The sequence below is a fragment of the Rhinoraja longicauda genome, chromosome 2, assembly GCF_053455715.1.
Source record: "Rhinoraja longicauda isolate Sanriku21f chromosome 2, sRhiLon1.1, whole genome shotgun sequence".
NCBI lineage: Eukaryota > Metazoa > Chordata > Chondrichthyes > Rajiformes > Arhynchobatidae > Rhinoraja > Rhinoraja longicauda.
The window spans coordinates 46,738,137-46,760,581 of NC_135954.1; the positions used below are offsets into that span (position 1 = coordinate 46,738,137).

Here is a 22,445-nt window from a genome sequence, read left to right on the forward strand (position 1 = left end):
TAAGTGATTTTTTTGATAATGTAACAGAAAAAGTAAATGCTGGGTCAAATGGCCTGTTTCAATATTACTGGGGCTTTATTGTGCTTTGAATGTAGTGGTTGCTGTATGAATGAATTTCTAGAGCTTGTTTGACAAAGCACCACATAGGAAGCTAGTTAATGAAATTGAAGCTCATGAAATTAATACGGTTGGTGTCAGGTTGGATGTAAACGAATGGCTTGAGGACAAAACCAGTGAGTTGTGGCAAATGGTTGTTTTTCAGACTGGAGGATATTGAAGGGCTAGGCAAAGGACAGAATTTTGACTCTTGTTTTTGTGTTGACATGAATAAATGATTTGGATATTGAAATGAAAAATAACGTTTCAAAATTTGTGATGATTCCAAATCTTGTGGGAAGTGGCAACCCATGAGGATGATGACAGTTGATTATAACAGGATAAAGACAGGCTGGAAGAATGGGAAAGCAATTGAGTGATGATACGTAATATGTAAAATTGTAAAGCAATGCATTTTGGCATGGGTAAGAAGATGTAATGCAGACTTAATGACCCAGTTCAAAAAGTGTGCATCGACTGAGGGACCAAGTGAGTTCAAGTGCATGGATCATTGAAGATGCTTGGGCATATTGAGAAAGTAACGAGCAAAGCCTAGTCATACAGCATAGAAATGGGCCCTTGGTCATGCTGACCTTTTTTGCCCATCCACACAAGTGCAACGCCTGCATCAGGTCTGCATTGGCACTGCATAGGTATGCTAGGTGATTTCCTACATAGACAAGTGAGCTGATGGCCTCTCTCTAACAGGCATTCTTGTACAATTGCTTGTTGTGTGTGTTGTCGTGCGTGTGTTGCATTGGCAGGCAGGAAAGTGAGAGAAGAAGACAAATGTGTAGTTTTACTTGTTGCCATAAAGACATGATGCAGTGATCAGTGCCTAATGAAATCCTGTGGAAGGCTATTGCTTTGGCCATGCCTCTTTCTAGAACATCTCAGCAACACATTTGCAAGTGATTTAATACCATCCAAAATCAGAAATAGCAGCCTGCATAAAGGTAGATAAAAGCAAAAGAATATTAAATTAATCTCTGTCAAGTTCTGTGCAAATTCAATATTTGTGGATCAGTTGATGGTCAAATGGGAAAAGGTGCAGAGAATATCTGTCTACACCCAAGTGGGTGGTAATTCCTCTCTATCTGGAGGAAAATGTGCAGCATGGATCAAAACATTCAGCCTGATGCCCAGATGCTTCTCCAACAAACTAAGCTGAGGTTGGTGGACAGAGGTTAGGAGTTGTGTGTGGGGATAGCAATGTGGAGTGAGCAGGAAGAATGAAGGGTACGGGATGGGGATTTGTACTATCTGGGAGGGATACAGATGAGGTGGAGATCAGAAATGCTTGAGGGTGGGGGAGATGTGATCAGGAGTAGGCAGGGCGGCACGCTGGTGTAGCGGTAGCGTTGCTGCCTTATAGCACCAGAGACCCGGGTTCGATCTGGTGGTGTCTGTACGGAGTTTGCACGTTCTCCCTGTGACCGTGTGGGTTTTCTCTGGGAGCTCCAGTTTCCTCCCACGCTCCAAAGACACATAGGTTTGTAGGTTAATTGGTTTCGGTAAAAAATTGGAATTTGCCCCTAGTATGTACGATAGTGTTAGTTTACTGGTCGGAACAGTCGGAACAGTCTACATGGGCCAAAGGAACTTTTTCTGCGCTGTATCTCTAAAGTAGAGATGGAGGGTGGGAATGATGCAGACAGAGGTGAATTAGGCCACTGTGTTTATGCCAGCCAAAAATGTTATTTAGTTTTCACTCTCTTGCCAGGTCTCATCTGGAGCCTCTGTGAAGTGGTCTTCCAGGCATGTTTTAAATGGGGTGGCAAATCCTGCCTCTGCCATCCTTTCAGGCAATGAGCTCTTAACCGCCCCACCATTCTTTGCTTGAAACCAATTTTCCTCAACTCTCCTCTATTCCTTTTGCGATTAATTAATTGTTCCTCAAGTCTCAATAAATTCCTTTATTAATTAACTGTATGTTTCCTAGGCAGCAAAGTCCTAAGGGAAACGCATCCTTCCTGGTGTCCGTGTTTAGGCCTCTCATAATTATGTACTCCACCCTCGTCAGTTCTCCTCCTAGTAATGAGCAGGGTTTTTCCAAATCCTCCCTCTGCCTGAATTTATCCCCTTGGTAGCCTCCTACCCACAGTAATCCGACCCAGGGAACTGGCTGAGCTCCCCTATCGTGCATGAGAGCTGTCCACAAAATCAGCTATTATAATCAGAGATATTCAAAAACTGTTCTAAGTGTACATTTGATTAAAAATACTTTAAGATCATAGCAACTGCTTCAATACATTATATTAAGAGAATGAGTAAGCTACCTACTGTGGTTTACCACTCCCTAGGGGCAGCACGGTGATGCAGCAGCAGTGCTGGTGACTCACAGTGCCAGAGACCTGAGTTCAATCCTGACCTTGAGTACTGTCTGTGTGGTTTGTATGCTTTCCCTGTGACTGTGTGGGTTTCCTCTGGGTGCTCCAGTTTCCTCCCACATCCCAGAGACGTATGGGTTTATGGATTAATTGCCGACTATAAATTGCACCTATTGTGTAGAGAACCAGTGTGAATGGGTGATCAATGGTCAGCATGGAATCGGTGGGCCAAAGTGCCTGTTTTCATGCGGTTCCTGGCAATTCAACTGAACTACCTGCACTTGAACTTGTACTTGAGGTTGGCAACCACCTTCGAGTGCATGGCACCATGCTATTCAGAGCTAGGTGCAGCTGGGCGTCATGTGTCTGTACTCCTACACTGTCTTAGCATGAATCTAGCAGCTTGTTGAGATATCAGATTTACTATAATTCTATCTTGCCTGTCAGAGACAAATTGATTGGCTAGGAATATTAAATCATTGCTTCCCTATGGAATTACCTATAATGTTTCAGCTCGGGGAACATCCTTAAAGCTTGTCTGCATGTTCTTTAGTGTTGTTGCTTCCTTCCTGTTGCATGGCAATCAGAAGCGCTCTTAGAAATCTAGCTGTGACTTAAAATATGTTTATAATGTTCCTGCATTACTTTTTTCATTTTATATTCTGTATGGGGCATGAAAGACAATGTTTCCATTGGCACTCAGAGGGTTGGGGTTAGAGGCAGTGGATTTGCAGGGTTGGCAGGTGTTCTCCCAACCATCGAGGTAAGGGGATCAATTGGTGAGTCAGGGAGTTTAGTACCAGGACTGTTCAAGGCATGGCGTGGGGAGATTGGATGTGTTGGGTGAGTTAAGCTCTGGGACAATTGGGTACTGGAGATGTTATCACAGTGATGTTGCATGGTGGGCATGCTCAAACAGATAGAGGTAAGTTACGGATCAACTTTAGGGCATCCCCAGTCTGGTGCTGAATAATGATGGTTGTTCTGGGGATGATTCAACTAATTTCACTGACGTCACGTCAGATGTGTAAGCATGACTCGCACAGGAAAATACCCATCCAAATTTCCAAACGTATGAGAGATGACCCGGAAATGATGGTTAACATGGTTCACTTTATGGTAAGCAGATTTCAACAGTCTAGTGCTGAGATAACAACCCTACCCCATTTGCTTACTAAACCAATCCCTCTTACCATAACTCCCCAAAGTCACACTATTACACTCCATAGTGCAGACGAACTGTTCCAATGTCTTAAGTTCTCCTTCAAAAACTGATTAACTGCTCCATGAAGCAAAATGCAGGTTATCCAGAATTTAATACTGTACCTGATTAGCGTCATCTTTTAATTAGCAGACATAAGATTAAATGGCCCATCCACCCCCTGTCAAGGGAGAATTAAAGCAGAAGTGGATACTTAGCTGGAAATTGCAATAAACTGCCTTTCAGTTTTCTTTTATCAGTATATAATTACTGAGGAAATATATAAAATTGTGATATATTTTACACACAATTACTTAAGAGAATGTTCCTGATTAAAGCTGTGATGAATTAGTACCAAAATAAAGTTAACGATATTCACCAGTCCTATTACTGATCATTCTGAGCAAGGAGTTTTTTGTTCGACTGCAAAACCATGTTTTATCAATGTCTTGCATAAAAGTCAGCAGGACCATCATTCTTCCAGAATGTTATACTATTTTACCATCAAGCTATTTCAGTTTTCAGGAGAAAAAAATGAAGAAACCTAAATTGAATAATTCAAAAGGGGTTTGATGCCATTTGTGGCTACTTGAACAGACTTGGGTTAAATGTCAACAGGTTCTGTAAGTCTGAGCTGATTTAAGAGCAGTAATTAGGGGCCTTCATAACTTCCTGTATTCATAATCAATTCAGTAATTGACTGCAGTGTTATTTTTGTTTAATGTCTTCACTTTGGTTATAGAAAGGTTCATATAACAAAGACCACCTTGGAGTGCCTGAATGGAGATTATGAAGTTGAAGCAGGATGTGGGCAGGAGAGAAACAGTTTCCTTAAAAAGCATAACATTGAAACCTTCTTCATCGTGCCCTCTCATCGAAGGAAAGTGAGTCAAAACCAATCTCTAGATTCGTTACGATTTGCCTGCAGAAATAATCCATTAAAATGTCAAGATTTGACTGATGATCCAGTTTCTGATTTGTGTAAAAATTTCAAGAAATTATGAATTAGTACTTGTGTTTCTGAGGTTTAAACCCATATTGCTTAATGGGCCTGTTCTGGCCCAAAGCAGACTCAAAACCAGAAAACCAGAGAAGCAGGTAACTCTGGGTGACAGCCACTGCAAACCCCCAGTTTGGGGATGATGCTCAAGTGTTGGTGCCATGGGGGAAGGTGGGAAGTGATCCTTGAGGATGGATAATAGGAACTTTGAATGAGTTGGTAGCTAAGTGTGTTTTTTTTCCCCTTGAAGACCCAAAAGCTTATTCGGTGTGCATCAAAATATAAAGTTTCCAGGATCAGTTTTTAAACAGCTTCATTGTACCATCTAACGGCATGGTGGGTGAGTTATTAACATCAGGGAATGTAATTATGTTCAACCTAATTAAACCTTCTGCTGGAAGTGGAATCAATCCAAGAAAAAGCAGATGAGGACAGTAAGGTCTGAAAATTAAATTAATATAGAACACAGAAAATTGTGATAACACCAAGTGCGGAAAAAACTGTCTCCAGAGTTAGATCCGCAGAGATCATTCTTGTAGGATTAAAATGCTGTTGCATTTTCACAATTCAGAGAGCATTGATGTTTTAAATTTAATTATTGTGGAAGATTTAAAATGCTTCTTTCAGGAGGATTTAATGTTAATTTTGCATGATATGATCTTATACCATTTTTTTAATTTTTCCAGAAATAGTGTTAATTTTCACAAGAAATATGAATTTAATGTGTCTCAACCCTAACAGGCATATGACTATTAAGCAGTAATAATTTTATATATTAGCATTCGTGGATGCTTGGAGGGTTACAGCATTTTTACTTTGTGGTTCGTTTGGACATTTTTTTGTTTACTAACCACTCATGAATTGAGATAGACAATAGACAATAGGTGCAGGAGGAGGCCATTCGGCCCTTTGAGCCAGCACCACCATTCAATATGATCATGGCTGATCATTCTCAATCAGTACCCCGTTCCTGCCTTCTCCCCATACCCCCTGACCCCATTATCCTTAAGAGCTCTATCCAGCTCTCTCTTGAATGCATTCAGAGAATTGGCCTGCACTGCCTTCTGAGGCAGAGAATTCCACAGATTCACAACTCTCTGACTGAAAAAGTTTTTCCTCATCTCAGTTCTAAATGGCCTACCCCTTATTCTTAAACTGTGGCCCCTTGTTCTGGACTCCCCCAACATTGGGACATGTTTCCTGCCTCTAACATGTCTAACCCCTTAATAATCTTATACGTTTCGATAAGATTCCCTCTCATCCTTGTAAACCAGTCACTGAAAGTTGGCGTGCAGGTACAACAGGCAGTGAAGAAAGCTAATGGCATGTTGGCCTTCATAACAAGAGGATTTCAGTATAGGAGTAAAGAGGTTCTTCTGCAGTTGTATAGGGCCCTGGTAAGACCACATCTGGAGTATTGTGTAAAGTTTTGGTCTCTTAATTTGAGGGACATCCTTGTATTGAGGCAGTGCAGCGTAGGTTCATGAGATTGATCCCTAGGATGGCGGGACTGACATATGAGGAAAGATTGAAAAGACTAGGCTTGTATTCACTGGAGTTTAGAAGGATGAGAGGGGATCTTATAGAAACGTATAAAATTATAAAGGGACTGGACAAGCTAGATGCAGGAAAAATGTTCCCAATGTTGGGCGAGTCCAGAACCAGGGCACAGTCTTAGAATAAAGGGGAGGTGAGAAGAAACTTTTTCACCCAGAGAGTTGTGAATTTGTGGAATTCTCTGCCACAGAGGGCAGTGGAAGCCAAATCACTGGATGGATTTAAGAGAGAGTTAGATAGAGCTCTAGGGTCTAGTGGAATCAAGGGATATGGGGAGAAGGCAGGCACGGGTTATTGATTGTGGACGATCAGCCATGATCACACTGAATGGCGATGCTGGCTCGAAGGGCCGAATGGCCTCCTCCTGCACCTATTTTCTATGTTTCTATGTCTATGATTCTATGAATTAGATATTCATATGAGATCAGAATTTAATTTATTTGTAATATTACAAAGTTTTCCCATGTAAAATTTGACAATAAAGTACAGGAAGGAGGGAATAAATATCCATGTTGAACAGGCTAAAAGTTTTGCGAAGAAATTTGTCTCGTCAGCGGCATTAATTGTGCAATTATGGAAGAGCGGACTGCAGACCTATGCATTGTGCTCGATACCCAAAATTCATGTTTTGATTACAGTTGAATTAATTTTTTGCAACAGAATGCATTATCATGTATGGAGCATCTAGTGTTTGAAAAAGGATTAATTTTTAGGTAATGTTATATAATGGTGGAATATTTTTTTTAAATCTCTGCAGCATAGGTTTGTTGTTGTTGGATGGTTTAGATGAAAACAAAATTCAATTGCCTGAATTAACAGCCCCAAGCTGTAAGGTTTGGGCCAGTGGAATATACAATTCATAGAGCATACAGCACGGGAACAGGCCCAGCTCACCTATACTTCAGCAGATTCTACTTCAGCAGAAATCATTGTAAAGGGTTTCACATAGAAGTAATATCAATGGGGACTCCTAGATCAAAATATAAAACCTCAGAGTAATCTGGATTATAGTTTCATAAGAAAACATATGGACTGCCACAATCAATCTCCCTTTTGCCTACAAATGGCATTCAATAACTCAGAAAAGCCAGTACACAGATCCTTTTTGTACCACAACAATTGCAAGATGCCCTTCTCTGCTGTAAGTTGATGCATTTTAAGTCCAGCAGCTGCATGTAATACTAATTGGAGTGGTGCCTGAGGCGAGACTCTAAACTTTGTAAATTCTTTCATTAAACATTTCAACAGTCCGTTCTCTTTCTTCCTCTTTAAACTTCCCATCAAGCCTACCCCTTTGATGAAATTGTCATAGAGACTTGTCTTTTAGGACAAGATGTAAACATTTGTTTGAAAAGGCTTCTATCTGTGCCTTGCGATATTGTACAGGCACTACACAAATGCAAGTTGTTGTTGATCCATTTTTTTTCAAGCATGTGGCATCCCTAAAGTTTAAGACATCACTAAATAGAGTAACATCACCTGCGCTCGGTCCGCATTAACAAAACTGATCTCCTGGTGGCCGAGCACTTTAACTCCCCCTCCCATTCCCAGTCTGACCTTTCTGTCATGGGCCTCCTCCAGTGCCATAGTGAGGCCTACCGGAATTTGGAGGAACAGCACCTCATATTTCGCCTGGGCAGTTTGCAGCCCGGTGGTATGAACATCGACTTCTCCAACTTTAGATAGCTCCTCTGTCCCTCCCTTCCCCTCCTCCTTCCCAGATCTCCCTCTATCTTCCTGTCTCCACCTATATCCTTCCTTTGTCCCGCCCCCCTGACATCAGTCTGAAGAAGGGTCTCGACCCGAAACGTCACCCATTCCTTCTCTCCCGAGATGCTGCCCGACCTGCTGAGTTACTCCAGCATTTTGTGAATAAATCGATTTGTACCAGCATCTGCAGTTATTTTCTTATGTTATTTCACCTACTTTTAATGCTAATATTCTCCAAAGTAAAAAGTTAAGTGTCTCTTCAATATTTAGATGCCATTTGCTAGATTATTTAAATTGATAATAAGTTTCAGATCAGGCATACAATTCCTACATCTTTGGAAATCAATAAGACTCTAAATGTTCATGAAATTAGATCAGTATTGGTGCTTGAGTCATTCTCATTTTTGCCAGTGACAGCAGCGTTGCTACTGTTTCATTTCAACATCCTTTCTTGTTCAATAATTCTGCTCAGGATATCAGCTGATGAACTTCAGAGACTTTTCTTCATACCTCCTTTGTGTATACAGTACAGATACAGTTAAACATTGCATACATTCACAGTTCTCACGTTAAATATAACAAATGAAAAAGGCAACACTTACTTTGTTTGAGTCAAGCAGTTGTTGGATTTTATCGAATTTTGCAATACGGATTCCTGAGGATCTCAGGATAGTTAATTATTAAAAAAATTGTTTCCTGAATATAGCTGAAAACTAATTGGGTGCACCACAGGGGACAATGTTGAACTTGTAACTGGCTTTGACGTTAAGGGAAAATATAGAATTAATTGAGGAAAACGAAAGAGAGAAATATCAGGCAGTTTGCTAAATTTATAGGCTGGTTACTTAGAAAAACTAATTTATTCCCTTAAGATAAGGGTGATGAGAGAATGTGATAACTTTCTTTGGATTTTCACAAAGAAAATAAACCTGAATTCACAAATATCTTATTCATAAAGAAATATTTCAAAGGTAAAGCTATCAAAATAAATTAGAATTAAAATAATTAGTTAAAAAACATTTTTTAGTAAGAGAATTGGGAAATAGAATGCTTATGGCCATAACATATTTTAAGAAATGGATGAATTCCTGTTGAAATAGTCCCTTAGAACTTTTTTTTCCAGACCTAGTTAAATAATCAGAGGTTTGGAAAGGTAGTCACGTCATCCAGTAGTCTTCTTCAGCTCCAAAACAATTGTGACCATGTATTCTATTAATATCACCTGTAATCAAAATGTACTTTACTTCTTTGGTTATTTAGGTTGTGGATGACTTTAAAAAATTCAACATGACAATTTGCCCACCACATAATTCGTCCATTCACCCACAAGACCACAATCAAAAATACACAACAGCTTATCAAAAGGTTTATTTCAGAATTCATTTAAAAAGTAAACTATTACTTCCCCCACCATTTTCCCATTTTCTAATGATTCTCTGATCGACCAGCCTTGGTTGTTTCAAAAGACGAAAAAAAATCAAAAGGGTATTTCTTAAAGTAACCAATCAAGTCTAAAGTGTCACTGGTGTGTGATCATAAGACTACTAAGAAAATCACCCATCATTTGTTCTGAGGGGTGTAATTTCCTCCCACACTCCAAAGATGTACAGGTTTGTAGGTTCATTGACTGGGTAAATGTAAAAAAAAATTAAAAAAATTGTCCCCAGTGGGTGTAGGATACTGTTAATGTGCGGGGATCGCTGGGCGGCGCGAACTCGGTGGGCCGAAGGGCCTGTTTCCACGCTGTATCTCTAAATCTAAATCTAAAATCTTAGTGAAGACGAATGTAGGTCCCTTACAGTCAGAGACAGGTGAACATATATTGGGAAACAAGGAAATGGCAGAACAGTTAAGCGAGTACTTTGATTCTGTCTTCAATCAGGAAGACACAAACAATTTCCCGGAAATACTAGGGGACCGAGGATCTAGTGGGAGGGAAGAACTGAAGGGAATCCACATTAATCAGAAAATTATGTTAGGTAGACTGTTGGGACTGAAGGCAGATAAATCCCCAGAGCCTGATGGTCTGCATTCCAGATTACTCAAGGAGGTGGCCCTGAAAATCGTGGATGCATTGGTGATCATTTTTCGACTCTGGATCAGTTCCTGTGGACTGGAGGGTAGTCAATGTAACTCTACTTTTTAAGAAAGGAGGGAGAGAGAAAACAGGGATTTATAGACCAGTTAGCCTGACACCGGTAGTGGGGAATGAATGAATGAAATTGAATGAATAAGTTTATTGGCCAAGTAAGTGCATATACAAGGAATGTGCCTTGGTGCTCCGCCCACAAATGACAACACAAACATAAAGTTAACAATTAAGAATAAAGCATAAACACATCAAAACAATAAGGATACAAGGGAAGATGCTGAAATCAATTATTAAAGATGTTATAGCAGTGCATTTGGAAAGCAGTGATGGGCAAAGTCAGCATGGATTTATGAAGGGGAAATCATGCTTGACTAATCTTTTGGAATGTTTTGAGGATATAGCAAGTAGAATGCATAAGTGAGAGCCAGTGGATGTGGTGTTTCTGGACTTTCAAAAAGACTTCGACAAGGTCCCACACAAGAGATTAGTGTGCAAAATTAGAGCACATGGTATTGGGGGTATTGACATGGATAGAGAGCTGGTTGGCAGACAGGAAGCAAAGAGTAAGAATTAACAGGTCCTTTTCAGAATGGCAGGCAGTGACTAGTGGGGTGCCGCAAGGCTCGGTGCTGGGACCCCAGTTATTTACAATATATATTAATGATTTAAATGAGGGAATTAAATGTGAATGACACAAATGCGGATGACACAAAGCTGGATGGCAGTGTGAGCTGCGATAAGGCTGCAGGGTGACTTGGATAGGTTGGGTGAGTGGGTAGATGCATGGCAGATGCAGTATAATGTGGATAAATGTGAGGTTATCCACTTTGGTGGCAAGAACAAGAAGGCAGGTTATTATCTGAATGGCGTCACATCAGGAAAAGGTGAGATGCAATGAGACCTGGGTGTGCTTGCACATCAGTCACTGAAAGTAAGCATGCAGATACACCAGGCAGTGAAGAAAGCTAATGGTATGTAGGCCTTCATTGCGAGAGGATTTGAGTTTAGGAGAAAGGAGATCCTACTGCAGTTGTACTGGACCCTGGTGAGACCGCACCTGGAGTATTGTGTGCAATTTTGGTCTCCTAATATAAGGAAGGACATTATTGCTATTGAGGGAGTGCAGCGTAGGTTCACCAGGTTGATTCCCGGGATGGCGGGACTGACGTATGATGAAAGAATGGGTCGACTGGGCTTGTATTCGTTGGAATTTAGAAGGATGAGAGGGGATCTTATAGAAACTTATAAAATTCTTAGAAGATTGGACAGGGTAGATGCAGGAAAAATGTTCCCAATGTTAGGGGAGTCCATAACCAGGGGTTACAGTTTAAGAATAAGGGATAGGCCATTCAGGACTGAGATGAGCAAAAACCTTTTCACCCAGAGAGTTGTGAATCTGTGGCATTCTCTGCCACAGAAGGCAGTGGAAGCCAATTCACTGGATGTTTTCGAGTGTTAAATTTAGCGTTTAGCGCTTAGGGAATCAAGGGATATGGGGAAAAAGCCAAAATGGGGTACTGATTTTGGATGATCAGCCATGATCCTATTGAATGGCAGTGCTGGCTCGGAGGGCCAAATGACCTACTCCTGCACCTATTTTCTATGTTTCTATGTCAGTTTACTGACTATTTAATAGATCAATTTCTCAAATGGAAGTTTATTTTAGGTTTGTATTCTGGCACTCTTGGACCCTGGGCAGAACAAACATTCCAAACTTGGACCAATTTGGAGACTTATTGTGAAGGAACTAACTTGATTTTTCATTCTATTATTTCAATGGAAAATATTCCCTTGCAAGTATAGCAGTGGGATCTTGGATACCGCGACTTGCTATTTAAATATTATTCAAAATACTCAGATGAGAATTGTGAATATTTAAAATTGTGCTGAATGTTAAGCCTGTTCGGCAATTATTTCCAAGTTAATCCCTGAGCAATAGGGCCGTTCTACTTCTGTTATTGTTTTCTTAAGCACTGTGGAACATCTGAGAAGTGACTTTTGATTCCGAGGAGACAGCTTCCAATGGGATATTTGCATTCAAGATAATCTTCAGAAGATATATCTGTGATTCCAAACGTGGAATTAACCTGAGATTGATAGGGGAAGATTGTACACTCTCAAATAAAATAGACTTTACATTTGAGATAATGGAAGGGTGAAATGATGAACAGAAGCTAAAACGAGCTATCAACCAGAATCGGTCAATAAATAAATTCACAATGACTTCTTCTTTCAGATTTTTGGTATAAACAACAATAGCCTATATAGGTAGTGCCTTTACCATAAGAAGGAACCGCAAGGTGATTCACAAATAAAATTTGATACTGATGCAAATAAGATGATATCAGGACTGATGACCTGAAGCTAAGAAAGAGAGAGAAAGAGAGGCAGGGAGGGTTAGGCATTTTCATTTGCTATTTGTTTAGAAGGACATCGCAAATGAAATAAAGTTCCCTTTAACAAATTACACTTTTACTTGGGCCAGTTATTTTTTTGGTTGAACTGTTAATGTCTCATGAAATAGAATCTCAAATTCAATTTGCTTTTCAAAGCTGTAATGATACTACCTTAATGGTTTGTAAACCTGTACAACCAAATCATCATCTTGTCCACACCACCATTAATGTTTCTGTTCAGATTATGATCAATGCTAGCTTTCATTTTAGCAAAGTGCAATTCCATACACTTCCTGACATTTAATTTTATCCTTCACTTTTTTCCTCCATCCATCTTATTAATATCCATTTAATACTATTCTTCTATGCAGTGCGTTTTTTAATTTAGACATACGTGATACGTAGGGGAAAAATAAAATAATGACGTTTAACTTTTTACGAAGTGCTGGTGTGTCGTACTGATGCCCACACAAAAAAATCCACTGCTTCTAAGTGATCAACAAAATATTTTCCATTCTGCAAAGATATTGGAGACACTGACTTGCCAAGTTTGATTTGGGTTTCAGCCCAGTTGTGAGGTGAAAGGAAATCTTTCAATATGTAACATTATCATAAAATGGTGCTACTAATTTTGTTTCAAATATGCATTCATTTTTGTTTCACTTTTTGGCAGATTTTTCCAGGGTTGATCCTTTCAGACATAAAGCCAGCAAAGAGAATGAAATTTAAAACAGTGTGCTACTTATTGGTCCAACTCATGCACTGTCGAAAGATGTTCAAAGCTGAAATCCCCTTTTCTAATGTGATGACATGTGACAATGATGACAAGGTAAGCAATATATCTGAATGCTTTTGTTCTGTTTTTTTGCTGATGTGTCTAAGGGCTGTTAGCGACTGAGATGAGATCCCGGTTTGACAAGGAAATGCATTGAGGAGGAAGTGTTATTTTCCTCTATTCACACTTACTCCTTTTGAAAGTCATTGCCTTCTATTGGCTCTTGTGGAACAGTCTCTCAGCATGCCCATTGTGCTTATTAAAAAGCTGCTATTTATTTTTGCCCTCATTACCCTACCCAGCTGGCATGAAGTGGATGAAGCTTTGTTACTTGTTTCCTAAATGACCGTTGCACAGATGTGGATGAACATCAACAAAAGGAAGACACTAATTCAAACCTAAATATAGGCTCATCCAACAAATTAGGATATTTAAATGTATATTGACATGATCAAAATGGCTTGCTTTTATTTAAATCGGAGCAACCGAAGAGAGTAAAAGAATCTAATAGACCACGAGGAATTGAAAATAAAGTATAGAAGTTATATAACTGACAGAATTTGCGATAAGAAAAATATAGAAATTGAAGTAGGAATGGACAAATGACGAGATGCTCCACCATACAATGAGCTGGTAATTTGCTTTCTCATGGTAACAAGGTTTCTAAATAAATGGACTCTATTTCTAAAAGCTGTGGTGTAAGATTTTGTAACATTTATTTTCTCACTAAACTTTATTGAATTCGTATAACCAAATCCCCTCGGATAATTGGTGAACTTCAAATTGCATGTCTCATCATTTCTTGTGCACAATAAGTGTAACTGATGTCTGTTTCTCGCTCGTGCGATGAAAAATATGTTCATTTTTGCAGTTAACAAAAGCAATTGCCAGTGGTACAACTTTTCCTAAAGTTTCTGCTATGAACAAAGTTCTACAACACTTTCAGGTCAGCAGCTGGATGCCAAGTGCAATTCAGTGAAGCAAGAGAAAGCAGATTCTGGCATCTGCGCTACACAACAAAGAAATGGGTTCTTCGGTCCAACTCATCCATGCTGACCAAATTGGTGAACTGAGCAAGTCCCATGAGCCTGCATCTGGCCATATCTCTGCAAACCTTTCCTATCCATGTACATGTCCGAGTGTTTTTAACCTGTCATAATTGTACTTGTCTCTATCACTTCCTCTGACTGTTCATTCCATATACCAGCCACCCCCACAGTGTGAAAGGGTCCCTCGGGACCCTTTAAAATCTTTCCCCTCTCATCTTAAACTTATGCCCTCTTAGAGTCATAGAGTGATACAGTGTGGAAACAGGCCCTTCAGGTTCACTTGCCCTCACTGGCCTACATGCCCAGCTACACTAGTCCCACTTGCCTGTGTTTGGCCCATATCCCTCCAAACCTGTCCTATCCATGTACCTGTCTGACTGTTTCATAAATGTTGGGATAGTCCCGGCCTCAGCTAACCCCTCTGGCAGCTTGTTCCATACACCCACCACCCTGTGTGTGAGAAAGTTACCCCTCCGATTCCTATTAATTTTTTTCCCCTTCACCTTAGACCTATGTCCTCTGGTTCTCGATTCACCTACTCTGGGCAAGAGACTCTGTGCATCTACCCGATCTATTCCTTTCATGATTTTATTCGCCTCTATAAGAGGTTTTAGACTTTTCCACCCCTGGAGCAAAGACTGTGGCTATTCGCCTTATCTATCAATTATCTACTTCAGTGAATGAAACTTTCAGAAGAGTGCACTCTTTATGATTTCAAGGTGAAATGGATGTATGTAGCTTAATTTTTAAGCATAATACACTTTGCTGTCCAGCATTTACTGTGACTTTTCAAATTAACACAGTGGCAAGAGCAAATGGCAAGATCATGGAGAAGTGAATTTTGAGATGGCATAACATTAAAATGAGAGTTCAAATGCAACAGGCATATGTGTATGGAGGGGGGGGGGGGGGGGTTGGGAGGTGAGGGGTTGGTTTGAACAGGATATCAAGGAACTAATTAACTCGTTGATAGCCCCATGCAATTGTCAATTCATTCACTGAAGCATATGTAATGATGGATCTTATTCTCAATATCTGCACAATGGAAGTCCTCTACCTATCTATCTCCCTACTTTGTACTGCATCTGGCAATTAAGTTGCATTACTAAATTGGGACCACTTCCCTTATCTTGGAGCTATTTCTTGGTGTAGGCAGACATTGATGATTACATTTCCCACCCCCTTCAGTTTTGGTTTTAGTTTTAATTTAATTTTAGTAATACAGCATGGAAATAGGCCTCTTGGCTAAAAGAGTCGATGAGCCCAACAAGACCAACAATCCCCTGTTCACACAAGTTCCATGTTATTCCACTTTTGTATCCACTCCCTATACACCGGGGACAGTTTTACAGAGGCCAATTAACTTACAAACCCATATGTCTTTGTGCTTTTTAAACATATTGTGCTTATTTCCGATAATGTCTGTTCAAAATATATAATGCATACGCAAATCACTGTTGGCTTTTGTTTGGCATGGAATGGGCCACTGTACATAGGTTCAAATGGATCTTGTTCAGGTAACTCAATATTCATCAAATGCCATAAGAAAATGTTCAGTCCTGCACAAACAGGGTAAAGAAATGTCCTTCCTTCCTCTTCTGTTTTCTGTATTAGGAGATTCTGCACAGGGAGCATAAACTAAATACCAATTACAGGAGTGCAACTCTTTCTCAGCCCATCACTAATTAAAATATTTGTTTTGTTTTCAAAGAGAAGAGCACTGAGAACAGCATCTGAAAAAGTCAGGAATCGATCATCATTTTCTACAAATGTTACACATAACACTCCGGGAACACGAGTGAATCGATACATCAGCCGCTTGATTGAAGCTCGGCAAACAGAGTCTGAAATGGCAGATTTACATTTTGTTACTTTAACATACAAACAAGCTGAAAGGGAGAAAAAAGTAAGTTATGTTTATAAATCCAGATAACTATAGAGGTTTTGTTTTAAAGGTTTGCACGGCACATAAAGGGAGAAGTCTGCTATGGTTTTGTTAAAACACATTGAATATCCTGGGTGCAGCACATTTGAGTAAATTTAGGCAGATTGCCATATAAACATTAATTTTGATCCGCAGCTTGTCTCCATATCTCTTGGGGAGGAAAGAATAAAATCAGCCAGTGGTCCCAGCTGACTCCTGTCTGATAACTGGGCTTCTAGTTTCTATGCACTGATTGAAGACAGGATATAATGTGTAAAAATGATATTATCTTACCTTGCCTTCCAACATAGTTTTCTTGAGTCTTGTGTAGAAATAGGTTTTTTTTAAAACAGAGAAATTATGTCCAATGTTCTGGCCAATATTTTTCTGCCATTGAAACACAAATATCTGTCATTGTTGGACTGCAGTTTGCAAAAATTTGCGATCCATAAACTGACTGGAGTGTTTTCCACTTTACAAGGGACCAGACTTCAAAAATATCTCATGAAATTTCAAAAGACCTTTGAGACCTCCCGAAAATAATCTACGTATCATTTTCTTTCTTTATTAAGCCTCGTCAGCATTTATTTTCTTTCCTCTGAAGGGTAGATTGAAGGGCAGATTGGCAAATATTCCTAGTGAAAGGAATATGTGGTGCTGTCAATTTAGAGGGGGAGAGCATTTTTATTGAAGTTATGAATTTCACAATATATACTATTGAGCATAGATGGATTGACTAAGAAAACGAGAGAGAAAAAAAACGGGATCCAAGAGGGAATGGCAAATTGGATCAAAAATTATTAGGTAGGAAACAAAAATGTAATGTGTAAGAAGGAACTGCAGATGCTGGTTTAATCCGAAGAAAGACACCAAAACCTGGAGTAACTCAGCGGGACAGGCAGCATCTCTGGAGAGAAGGAATGGGTGACGTTTCGGGTCAAGACTCCATTTAGAACGGAGATGAGGAAGAACTTTTTCAGTCAGAGGGTGGTGAAGGTGTGGAATTCTCTGCCTCAGAAGGCAGTGGAGGCCAGTTCGTTGGATGCTTTCAAGAGAGAGCTGGATAGAGCTCTTAAGGATAGCGGAGTGAGGGGGTATGGGGAGAAGGCAGGAACGGGGTACTGATTGAGAGTGATCAGCCATGATCGCATTGAATGGCGGTGCTGGCTCGAAGTGCTGAATGGCCTACTCCTGCACCTATTGTCTATTGTCTATTGTCTATTGTCTATAAGACCCTTCTTCAGACTGGTTGGGATAAGGGAAATGAGAGATATAGATGGTGATGTGGAGAGATAAAGAACAATAAATGAAAGATAAGCAAAAAAGTAACGATGATAAAGGAAACAGGCCATTGTAAGCTTCAAAGGGGGAAAATGAGAAGCTAATGCGAATTGGGTGGGGGAGGGATAGAGAGAGAAGGAATGCCGGGGCTACCTGAAGTGAGAGAAATCAATACTCATACCACTGGGCTGTAAGCTGCCTAAGCAAAATATGAGATGCTGTTCCTCCAATTTACGTTTAGCCTCACTCTGACAATGGAGGAGACCTAGGACAGAAAGGTCTGTGTTGGAATGGGAAGGGGAATTAAAGTGTTTAGCAACCGGGAGATCAGGTTGGTTCACGCGGGCTGAGCGAAGGTGTTCCGTGAAACGATCGCCCAGTCTGCGTTTGGTCTCGCTGATGTATAAGGGTCCACATTTTGAACAACAGATACAGTAGATGAGGTTGGAGGAGATGCACGTGAACGTCAGGGTCCCTGGACAGAGTCGAGGGAGGAGGTATAGCGACAGGTGTTGCGTTTTCTGCGGTTGCAGGGGAAGGTACCTGGGGAGGGAGTAGCTTGGGTGGGAAGGGATGAGTTATCCGGGGAGTTGTGGAGGGATCAGTCTCTGCGGAAGGTGGAAAGGGGTGTAGATGAGAAAATGTGGCTTGGTGGGATCCCGTTGGAGGTGGCGGAAATTTCAGAGGATTATGTGTAGTGTGTGACGGCCGATGGGGTGGAAGGTAAGGACTAGGGGGACTCTGTCTCTGTTACGACTAGGGGGAGGGGGAGCAAGGGCGGAGCTGCGGGGTACCAAGCAGCACGAGTGAGGGCCTCATCTATGATGGGAGAGGGGAACCCCTGTTCCCTAAAGAATGAGGACATCTCGGATGTTCTAGTATCTTGGGTGCAGATGTGGCGTAGACGGAGGAATTGGGAGTTGGGGGGTAGAGTCTTTGCAGGAAGCAGTGTGGGAAGATGTGTAGTCAAGAAAGTTGTGGGAGTCAGTGGGTTTGTAATAGATGTCAGTCAATAGTCTATTTCCTGTGATGGAGACTGTGAGATCAAGAAAGGGGAGGGAGGTGTCGGAGATGGTCCAAGTATATTTGAGTGCAGGATGAAAATTGGTGGTAAAGTTGTAATGAGCAAAAATGTAATGATTGATGATCTTTTTGTGACTGGAGCACTGTTGCCAGTGGAGATCCACACGGATCAAGAATTGGTTGCACACTTCTTGTAGCACAATGAAAACCCGATACAAAAATTGGGCTTGGAGTTTACAGGGTGGAGGAAAGGTTTTCTTTGCAGGAAGATTTAAGTGCATCTGGTTCATTGAGCAGAAAAATTGCAGAGAAGTGTGAGGCAATCTATTTGGGAATGTTGTAATACAGTTCATCATATCATATCATATATATACAGCCGGAAACAGGCCTTTTCGGCCCTCCAAGTCCGTGCCGCCCAGCGATCCCCGTACATTAACACTATCCTACACCCACTAGGGACAATTTTTACATTTACCCAGCCAATTAACCTACATACTTGTACGTCTTTGGAGTTATTAAAAGTAAGTGTGGAAAAAGAAAATAACCCTCGACTATAGGTTCACAGACCCTCGAAGGTGTCCAGTATGATTCAGGATGTGTTATTAGCCGAGGCATTGAATGCATGAGCGGGAGGTTACGTGAGGACTGATATAATTCTGGTTCGCAGCTGAGGCCTGCAGACTGCTCTGTTCACCACATCACAGGAGAGATGTCAATAGACAATAGACAACAGACAATAGGTGCAGGAGGAGGCCATTTGGCCCTTCGAGCCAGCACCGCCATTCAATGTGATCATGGCTGATCATTCTCAATCAGTACCCCGTTCATGCCTTCTCCCCATACCACCTGGCTCCGCTATATTTAAGAGTTCTATCTAGCTCTCTAGAGAGGGGAGTCGATGAAATGACCATGGTGTTAATGGGCATTGATTATGTTGGCTGCTTTCCTGAGGCAACGTATAACGTAGTGTACTCTTGTAATAGTCGATCGTGGACATTGACTGATGTTAATTTGTGACAAGGCAAAAGTTCTGTCGCAAAGGAGGCATGAAAGGGACACTGCATTTGTCATTCTAACCCCTAGGTTATATTGCACCTTATGTCTGAGATGTTTCCCATTGTTTAGACAATAGCTGGAATTAATTAGCTTCTCAATACCTTTAGTTTGGATTAAAGACTTGACTTGAATGACTGTTTCAGTTCATGGCTAATGGAGCAACTTCTTCAAGTGCAGACACTTGATTCCAGTGGTTTTACAATCCATAACACTTGGCCCTAAACCTGTCAAACCCATTAATGCTGGCCATTGGTGATATAGAGTCATAGAGTGTTATAGTGTGGAAACAAGCCCTTCGGCCCAACTTGCCCACACCGGCCAACAATGTCCCAGCCACACTAGTCCCCCTTGCCTGGGCTTGGTCCATATCCCTCCAAGCCTGTCCCATCCATGTACCTCTCTAACAGTCTCTTAAACGATGGGATTGTCCCAGCCTCAACTACCTCCTCTGGCAGGTTGTTCCATGCACCCACCACCCTCTGTGTGAAAAAGTTACCCCTCGGATTCCTATTAAATCTTTTCCCCTTCACCTTGAACCTATGTCCTTTGGTCCTCAATTCCCCCACTCTGACCAAAAGACTCTGTGTATCTACCCGATCTATTCCTCTCATGATTTTGTATGCCTCTATAAGATTCCCCCTCATCCTCCTGCACTCCATGGAATAGAGACCCAGCCTACTCAACCTCTCCCAAGAGCTCACACCCTCTAGTCCTGGCAACATCCTCGTAAATCTTTTCTGAACCCTTTCAAGCTTGACAATATCTTTCCTATAACATGGTGCCCAGAACTGAACACAATATTCTAAATGCGGTCTCACCAACGTCTTATAAAACTGCAACATGACCTCCCAACTTCTATACGCAATAGTCTGACTGGAGGCCAAAGTGCAAAAAGCTTTTTTGACCACTTTATCTACCTGCGACTCGACCTTCAAGGAACCATGCACCTGTACTCCTAGATCCCTCTGCTCTACAACACTACCCAGAGGCCTACCCTTGTTTGATGCCCCAAAATGCAATGCCTTACACTTCTCTGTATTAAATTCCATCAAATTCCTCTGCCCACCTGGCCAATCGATTCAGATCCTGCTGCAATCTTTCATAACTAGCTGGAGGAAGTCTGATATTTAACAAATTTAAGATTGACAGTGACTACTTCATTTCAGTTTGTGGTGCTTGCCATGATATTTCATAGGACCACAGATACATAATTTACTGTTCTCCATCTAATTTCCTGGAGTTGAAATAATGTTCAAACTACAAACTCTGACATTTACCATATGCAGTAAAACACTGAAGTCAGCTGCTGCTATCCAAATTTGCAAAAGTGCTCCAATGCACCATATGGGTTTCAGTGAAAGGGCAGCATTCACATACATGCAACAGTGTAAAGTTGCAAGATTTATTCATTAGATGCCCACGAACATAACAGGCATGTTTTATTTGTTAGTGCTTTCCAAAGTGTGTCTTTATTGATGCTCATCACTTTTGCTTTGTAAGTTTACAATTATTCTTGAAGTTTTTAAAGTTTAATAATGTGTATTTTGTTTCACATTGTTTCTTCTGCCTTTTTAGCTCTCTTTAATCTTTCTTTCTCTATTTGCTTTATTTCCATAAGATCATCTGAATTCAATATTCTAACTTAAGCAAGTTCTTGCTTACACTCTGCACCGTGTCCCAGTGAGGCAATTGAGTCATGGAGTCAGAGAGTTGTTAAGTATTGAAACAGACCCTTTGGCTTAACTTGTCCATTGGCTTAACTTGCCCAACTTGGCATTTTGGGCTAGTCCCATTGGCTTTCATTTAGCCCATGTTTCCACACACAGTTTCCAAGCTAAAATGTATACATCATCTTTCATCCCTGTCAAACAAAGTTCTATGCTTGTGACTTACTTTGAAATAATTTTTGGTAAAATGCAGCTAGTTTGTAAGTTGGTGCTTTATAAAGTTTTAATCAATCCACATCTGGAATAACCAATGGCAATGCATAGTGACTTATCATTCACAGAAATGATTTACTTTTGCTCTTCCACCCACAGTATCATCAGCTTCATGATGAATATTTTACCAGTGCAGTCATCCTCTCTTTAATACTTGCTGCATTATTTGGACTACTGTATCTTCTCATAATACCACAGTAAGTATTCTTTTTACTTAATACAACGTCCTTTATTCTTTACCTTTCTGATCTGAAAAGATCATGATTGTGTGTAAGTTAGCATATTTTGCTTAACCTCGTGCAGAAGCCTTCAGCCACTAATATTAGGTCATAAGTAACAGGAGCAGAATTAGTCCAATCGGCCCAACAAGTCTACTCCGCCATTCAATCATGGCTGATCTATCTCTCCCTCCTAACAGTGTTCTCCTGCCTTCTCCACATAACCCCTGACACTCCAAATTTGAGGAAGGATATTCTTGCTATGGAGGGCGTGCAGCGTAGGTTCACTAGGTTAATTCCCGGAATGGCGGGACTGTCGTATGTTGAAAGGCTGGAGCAATTGGGCTTGTATACACTGGAATTTAGAAGGATGAGGGGGGATCTTATTGAAACATATAAGATAATTAGGGGATTGGACACATTAGAGGCAGGAAACATGTTCCCAATGTTGGGTGAGTCCAGAACAAGGGGCCACAGTTTAAGGATAAGGGGTAGGCCATTTAGAACGGAGATGAGGAAGAACTTTTTCAGTCAGAGAGTGGTGAAGGTGTGGAATTCTCTGCCTCAGAAGGCAGTGGAGGCCAGTTCGTTGGATGCTTTCAAGAGAGAGCTGGATAGAGCTCTTAAGGATAGCGGAGTGAGGGGGTATGGGGAGAAGGCAGGAACGGGGTACTGATTGAGAGTGATCAGCCATGATCGCATTGAATGGCGGTGCTGGCTCGTAGGGCTGAATGGCCTACTCCTGCACCTATTGTCTATTGTCTATTGACACAATATTGGTGAATACACATGGATCG

At 40.9% G+C, this 22,445-nt stretch overlaps 1 protein-coding gene across 2 annotated transcripts in view; it reads left to right on the forward strand.

Annotated features, from left to right (window-relative positions):
- LOC144604254 (adenylate cyclase type 1-like) overlaps nucleotides 1-22,445 on the forward strand; it is a 212,267-nt gene that overhangs the window by 126,146 nt on the left and 63,676 nt on the right. For both annotated transcript variants that reach the window (XM_078418491.1, XM_078418498.1), the window contains exons 7-10: nucleotides 4,370-4,511; nucleotides 13,056-13,211; nucleotides 15,918-16,112; nucleotides 21,530-21,627. In XM_078418491.1, coding sequence (XP_078274617.1) covers nucleotides 4,370-4,511; nucleotides 13,056-13,211; nucleotides 15,918-16,112; nucleotides 21,530-21,627 — 591 coding nt within the window. The remainder of the gene's footprint in view (nucleotides 1-4,369; nucleotides 4,512-13,055; nucleotides 13,212-15,917; nucleotides 16,113-21,529; nucleotides 21,628-22,445) is intronic.